This window comes from Rhynchophorus ferrugineus, unplaced genomic scaffold (assembly GCF_030347505.1).
Source record: "Rhynchophorus ferrugineus isolate W39M unplaced genomic scaffold, kcgeb_rfMv2 rfM4, whole genome shotgun sequence".
Taxonomy (NCBI): Eukaryota; Metazoa; Arthropoda; class Insecta; order Coleoptera; family Curculionidae; genus Rhynchophorus; species Rhynchophorus ferrugineus.
This window is the reverse complement of record NW_027472583.1, coordinates 30,234,164-30,241,526: the sequence shown is the minus strand read 5'-3', so window position 1 is coordinate 30,241,526 and position 7,363 is coordinate 30,234,164. Positions and strand designations below refer to the sequence as shown.

The 7,363-nt window shown below is 32.6% G+C and overlaps 1 protein-coding gene across 2 annotated transcripts; it reads right to left on the bottom strand.

Moving 5' to 3' along the window:
• Positions 1 to 1,352: 1,352 nt before the first annotated feature.
• LOC143195493 (uncharacterized) lies at positions 1,353 to 7,096 on the bottom strand. Of its 2 annotated transcripts, XM_076402712.1 has the most exons (4): positions 6,814 to 7,096; positions 3,008 to 3,152; positions 1,631 to 1,931; positions 1,353 to 1,578 (listed from the first exon to the last, which is right to left on the bottom strand). In XM_076402712.1, the coding sequence occupies exons 1-4, from the start codon at positions 7,016 to 7,018 to the stop codon at positions 1,504 to 1,506; spliced, it is 726 nt and encodes a 241-aa protein (XP_076258827.1). In that variant the 5' UTR covers positions 7,019 to 7,096; the 3' UTR covers positions 1,353 to 1,503. The 2 variants fall into 2 exon arrangements, with proteins under 2 accessions (XP_076258827.1, XP_076258826.1); XM_076402711.1 differs by having other exon boundaries at positions 1,391 to 1,931.
• Between the last annotated feature and the right edge of the window lie 267 nt (positions 7,097 to 7,363).

Below are 7,363 nucleotides of genomic sequence, written 5' to 3'. Positions count from 1 at the left end.
AGGATGCGAAACTGCAAGAGCTGCTGCAATGTATGTTGAACCAACCCAAAAACAAAAACAATTGACAGAAGCTTTAAATGTAGGTTAATGGCCGATTACGAGCATTGGGAAAAATACAGAAGATGGGAAGGTTAGTGCCACATCAATTGAATGACAAAGATGAATAGAAAATCGAAAAATCGTCTGTGAAATGCTGCTTCAAAGGTATGACCGGAACTCATTTATGCATCGAATAGTAACGGACGATGAAGTGGTTTTAAGTGGATTTACCTTGAAAACCCTAAGTACAACAAACCACGGTCACCATCCGGCGAAGCAGACTGATCGACTCCAAGACCAAATCGTCTTGATTGCAAGACAATATTCTGTGTTTGGTAGGACCAGAGTGACGTGGTGTATTTCGAACTATTGAAACCTTGTGAAACAGTTAATAGCGATCGCCATCGACAACAAATAATCAATTTTAAACCATGCATTTATTGAAAAACGTCCAGAATGGGCCTGCAGACACGGTAAAGTCATTTTATAGCACGATTACGCGCCATCTCATAAAGCAAAACCGGAACCGTTGAAAGCACTTGAATGGACTCTAGTCTCCAGACCTTACTCCGTCCGACTATCAACTTTTCGCATCAATGGGAAACGCGCTTGCATAGCAACACCGCCAATCTCGAAGAAGTTAGAAAATGGCTAGATCAATGACAATGATCAATCAATATTCTTTTTGGGTGGCATCTATAAATTACCCAAAAGATGCGTTGGATAATAGAATTTTTTCATTTTATTGAAAATTATAGTTTTTTTTTCTAAAAAGGGTAATGACTTTCCGGTACACCTGGGACTTACCTAATTAAATCTATCCAGGCTGCCATTCGCTTTTATCGATCTTTCACTCACATTTTCCATGAAATACTTTAACAGTTATTAAGATATCGAAAAATTACATGACAGAATATTTTTATTATTTTTGATTCTCAACAAATGAAACGAAAATAATAAGCGGGTCGTGTAGATTCATATATTCAATTATTGTTAAAATAAATGGATTGAAGTTAAGTGAAATATCTGTTTTCATTTCCGGAAATTTCCATTTTTTCCAGTGAACTATAAGTTTGGGAGTTTAGGTGATAGGATAAAGTAAGTTGTTCTATCATTATCTAAAAATCATTTATTTTCCAAAAATTTAAAAGTAAATGGTTAGCGTCCCATGTAGACGTTTTTAATAACAAAATAATCAATTCAATAATTTAATCTCTCTAAAGATAAATTTCAACTTTTGATATCGACATTAACAATAATAGTATCACCAACATTTCCTTTTATCACATCAATTTAACCAATACGATTGTTGCCAACTTCATTTTTTATCACATTCCTAACACAATTTAATACATTTCCGTATACGTAACATTAATTTTAAGTAGTTTGTAATTTTATGGTGAGCTTGCACGACCAGAAAAAGCGACGGAATTTACCACCTGTGATCCCCGATTTTAACCAGATTTAGTATCTAGTAAGTGAGGGTGAGTGAAAATTAGTTGAACTGCTGGAATTCCTCGGGATAGTTACCGGTCTCTTCTGAAATTTTACACTCCATCTCGGTAACAATTTGACATATTTTGAGTTTTACCTCGGCAGCTTGTGCTGCGGGAAATCGCATGACTGTCATGGCCATACAATCGAAAAAACTACGTATGGGATTGTTGCGTAGGTTGGTTAGTTCTCGCACCTCTTTCAGTAGATCGAGACTGGCTGTGTTGTCACAATTGTTGCAGTGAGAATCATCTGCTCTTTGCCTTTTTGGAGGAGAGACCATTTCTTCTTGCCGAGAAAAACTACAAGCCGGCATGCTGTTATCAAACTCTTCTTTGATCTCAATCTTAAAGTTTCCTTCTTCGTCAGATACTTCCTCGTCTTCATCCAGAATTTGTCTGAAATTTAAATGCTATATATTTAATAGATAGAATGAACAAAGAAGTAAAATACAACGTGGGACAAAAGTCCCGCTACCATTTTATCGGCTAATTGGTGACCGCGATTCGCTATGAAAATTTCGGCTCTTTTTAAAGGCATTTTTCATGACATCCAGCAACAACTGAGGCTGAATTTCTTCAATTTCGTGACGATTATTGTCTTTAAGATGTTGAATCGTTTGGGAACCCCATAAGAAAAAGTTTAATAAAATAATAAGTAATAGTAAATAGTCTAATAAGCTGTTAAATCCGGAGATCTGGCTGGCCATGCTAAATCGCCACTTCGCAAAATTAGTCTTCGTGGAAAAAGTCATTGAATAATTGAATTGTTGAACGAGCTGTGTGTGCTGTGGCCCCATCTTGCTGAAACCACATGTCCTCTAGTCCTTGCTCTTCCATTTCAGGCACAAGAAAATTTCGAATCATGTCTTGGTACCGTTCAGCAGCAACAGTAACTGCAACACCTTGGTCATTTTTAAAAAAAAGGGATCCATTGAAAATGAATTGGAAACATCATTATGTTTCCAGCATGAATACCACACCATACAATTGTTTTAGTGGATGCAATGATGTTTCATGAAGTAATTGAGGATTCTGTGTTCCTCAAAATCGATTGTTCTGTTTATTGACGTGGCCACTGAGAAGAAAATGGGCGCCATGGCTCATTAGCAATTTAGACAAAAAATCTTCAATTTCACCAGACATATTTCTGCTCGTTCTTGTGGCGTATATTTATCCATAATAAAATTTGGACGTCTATTCAACACAATGGTTAAAGCGAAACTAAACTAAACGTCACATAACCAATATGGCGCGCAATCAAAATGGTAGCGGGACTTTTTCCCTACCTTATCTGTTAAGTAGATAAATGATGGACTCACTAATTTTCAAGACGTTCTATTAAAGTAAACAATAGTTTATTTGAAAATCCTGGGGTGCTTATAAAATGGATGAATGTTGTTTCTTTTAGGAATTAATTAATAGATGATAAAATGTGTTTCATATCTAGTTGATTTAATGGCAAAGCAACTTACCTCCTCTCAGTGGTAAAGCCCTCCATAAAATCCATGTTATCCATATATTCCCATGCAGTCCTGATTTTCTTTCCCATCTTTAGGTCTTTCTTTTTACGGTGGTATAGGTCTCGTAGGCTGCGCCACCTTGTTTTGCAGTCCTGCACTGTAAATAATGAAATTAGCAATATTTCTCTTTATAGCGGTTCTTCGTAAATGATAATTGGTAACAGTATTATATGAAAAAACGACATATTACTACGGAAAAATGTTGGCTTTAGAACAAAGTGACGATATGTGATAGGTAACTATAGAATTCCCTGGGTGTCCATTGAACTTGGAAATTCTGGATTTCATTTCCTAGCTGATTACCATTTTTTTTAACGACTCTAAGATATTTTCGTTAAAAGAATAGTATAAGTATCCTATTTTCTTTTGTCCTATAGTGCAAACAGTACGTTGTCCAACTCAACCTCAATTAAATAATTTTACAGATAGATTCGGCAGTGACAGTTACCATAAGCCATAGATAACTGTCCTTTTTCAATCTAAACAATTCATATGGTAAAAATTTTTCCTTTTGGTTCTTTTCAAACCAAAACAGTTTCTTGATCGATTTTATCGAATTAAGTAATCCATAGTACATCCAATAATATTGCCAATTCATTACATTCAAACTTATCGGCTGAAGCTTTGAAGCTTGAAGCTCTTTGAAAATATTTTTAAATAGTTGAAATTAAAGTATAGAATATGGAGCAGCACGACCATTTTTTCGAAGTTTTCACATAAGCTTGAATAAATGAATTTTGACAGCGAAATTCTTAAAATGAAATAGGAAAGATAATGAATGTCAAAAATATAATAAAACAGCTATTAAATGTCTAAACTATCGAATATGGCAGAGCAGCTAAAATTGAAGTTGAACCTTTCCTTCAGGAGACTCTATCCATTATAACTGATGCGTTTGAGCTAAATGTTTGAAGAAAATGTCGCTTGAAGATATATTTAATCAAGATTTCCGATGTACAAAAATGACATGCGAAAACATATATGCGAACGAGTAAAAGGGAAAATTACTCTATTTCTACTCATGAGATTTATTTAGATTTATTTATTCCGATTATTTTTGGACTTAAAAAAAATTCTAATCAACTTTGTATTAAATTAATTTTTTCTAATACATCTAATACTGCGAGCGTATGCCCATGTTTTGGAAAAATAACAATTTGTATTGGAAAACCCGTCATCTCAAAAGGTCCTAATGATGGACCGATAACACTTGTTTTTACCTCCTTCTAACATCGTATTAGTCCAAAAAATTTAAGTAAAAAAAACTTTGTCAAAAATACTTTGCAACCAAGTAGGGGGACTTTGAAATTTACGAAATATATTTGGAAAAATAATTAAGCCGTTTATATTTTATTTCTTTCTAAGTCTTATTATTTTTTGATCACAGTAGCATACCATGTATTTCCGAAAAAAATGTTAAATTGCTTTCGGTGATTTCATTAGATAAAAAATAAAAAGGATTTATAAAACCTTCATACTGCTACTCTCCCAAAGTACTGTACAAGAAATCTACTGATACGAGTTAATAAATTCACCCTAAAACTTTAAACAATAGGCTAGATGACTATTTTTTAAAAACTACTTTATGACAATTGGTTTGGTCGCACCGGATGGGTTATATGGACACAGGTCTCATTTATATATTATTTTCATAATTTTGTGCTATAATTATACGTCGCGAAAAACTCCAGATGTGTATTTACTATACTATTTATTAACTATTTACTATTTATTAACTGTGTATTTTACCCCCTTGTCTATTTTCGTTCCAAGGCAGAAAAATCTTGTAAGGCGGGAACCTGCCACTATAGTTTGAACATCGCTAATTTATTCACATAAATTCGTTCTAATATATTTGCTGTTTTAAGTACCTTTAATTATGTCTCAATTTCAATTAACGTAATATAGAGCTAAATAACACTGTTGATTACATTTTAGGTTAGGCCTCATTTGTTTTGTTTATTGTGTATGTGAGTTCCTAATAATTTTTATTTAATATAATGTGACTGATTTAGATGCACAAGTGTGCATGAAGTCAGTATATGTCTCCACAAGATTCGAATTAGTCAGAAGAAAGTGGGTTTCTAACTAAATTCACTGAGCATTCACTGCTATTCACTACTGACCATATATTCTCATAATAGCAGAATATTATGATATAATATATTCGCAGAATACAAAGAAAAATATTAATTATTGTTAGATTACAAAAAGCCAATATCACATATCTGATTTCTTCTGAACAATATATATATATATATATATATATATATATATATATATATATATATATTCCTCTAACTTTCCTTTGTTGTTACGATAAATGACAGTTTCTACAGTATTAAATGTAAATTTCAGTACGGAAATAATAATAAACTTACTTACTTATATATATATATATATATATATATATATATATATATATATATATATATATATATATATATATATAATATAAGTTTTTACAACCTTGTATATGTGGCAAACAGAAATGTCAAGCAGTTAGAACAATACTTATGTACAGACTTTGTATGAATCTAATGTTGTCACTGAAGCTAAGTAAAGTAAAATAAACTAAGTAGAGATCTAACATATATTATAAGATAATTTGATACAATATAGAGCTGTTATAATGCTTTTTGGATACAGTTTTTCTTTCACAGAGATATTAAACGTTTAAGAAAATCATACATCCATCATTAAATTTATATAATTTAAAACTTTTTTTTGTTGAAGTTACTATCAACTATGTAAAATTAATAATTTGACAGCCCTGTCAAACATATTTGTATCTGTATCTTAAAATTATCATCATAGAATTTTTCAGCATGTTTGCCAATTTTGATTTGTCTCAGCAAATATAGAGCAATTGATTTCAATAATATTATCCTGACGGCGCCCAAGTGGCGATTATGTTATTATTGGGTACTCTTTAGAGTTAAGTGTTATGCTGATAATATTTTTATTTAATGTATTTCGATACTCTACTACATTTCATGCTTAATATATCATGAATATTCACCCACTTCAAGTTCTAGTATTCTTTTTAAAATTATTATTTCATTTACACAGTAGTCATTATCGATGAATCGATAGTGGGCAAATTTAGGTCATTTGCCTCAATATTTATTTTTCCGTTGGTTGCATAAGATCGAATTTTTAACTGAAATATAAGATAAATAATTCAAATAAAATGTTGGAATGCGGAAATGACGATTTGGAAACGGTAAGTGACGTCAATGTTTCGTAACGCTTCTGATAGATGATTGATTTAACATAGCGATAATTTTAATCTTAATAAATCTTAGTAATCCCACATTCAATTTTAAAATAAATGTATTTATAATAACCTTTCTATATTGTAGTATTATTATAAATCAATATTTTTCTGATTACAATATTTTAGCCCGGGGCATGTGTTCAATGATTATTTCAAAACTCTTGTCGCTACTATAAAATATCTTCAACTGTCATTAAATAATCAGTTTTTCAATGTCCTGTGTGAGATTCAGTGTTGAGATTGCGGTTATTGTACCGTAGCATACAAAAATCACCCAAACCAGATCTTATCCATATATTTATAGCATCCTAAAACATTCTGCACACTATTGAAGAATATAACTTAAGTATAAACATTATTTAGTTCCTATTATGTTCATATTCATTTCCTTTGCAAACTGGTGATATAGAAAATATATTTGTTAATAATGTCAAGATTTATGTAACCATATGGCAACGTCGCCAGGCTCATTACTCACCGCTCTTGCCCACCATAGTTGATATAGCTAACCATACGTCGTCACGCACGTTCAGATCTTTGTAATTTTTATGGTTGGTGTCGTAGAGAACTTCGTTCTGCGATACCAATTCGATGAGTTTTTTATCCAATTCGCGGGTGAATCGGCACATATTTTTCGCCTTCTGGACTGCACGCGGTGAGGATTGTTGGACCGGGGTTTCCATTGGGGCTACCCGCAAAAAATTAAAGGTTAGGTGGAGCACTTTGAATCGCGTTGCCGCCGTACTAGTCAGGACAACGCAGCGCAGGTTAGCCGCGGACTTCGCCACCCTTCTATACTCTCCGAAGGCCGGAACTTTTTTGCAATACCGCGAATATATCCGTATTTATTATCATTTAACAACTTTTACACACTGTTTTGCAGCACTCCACTAGAAATAATGAAACGCATTACCTAACGCTAACTTTCCTTTGTTGTTACGATAAATGATAGTTTCTACAGTATTATATATAAATTTGACATTTTAGTACGGAAATAATAATAAACTTACCCTGCTCGATGAAACCGG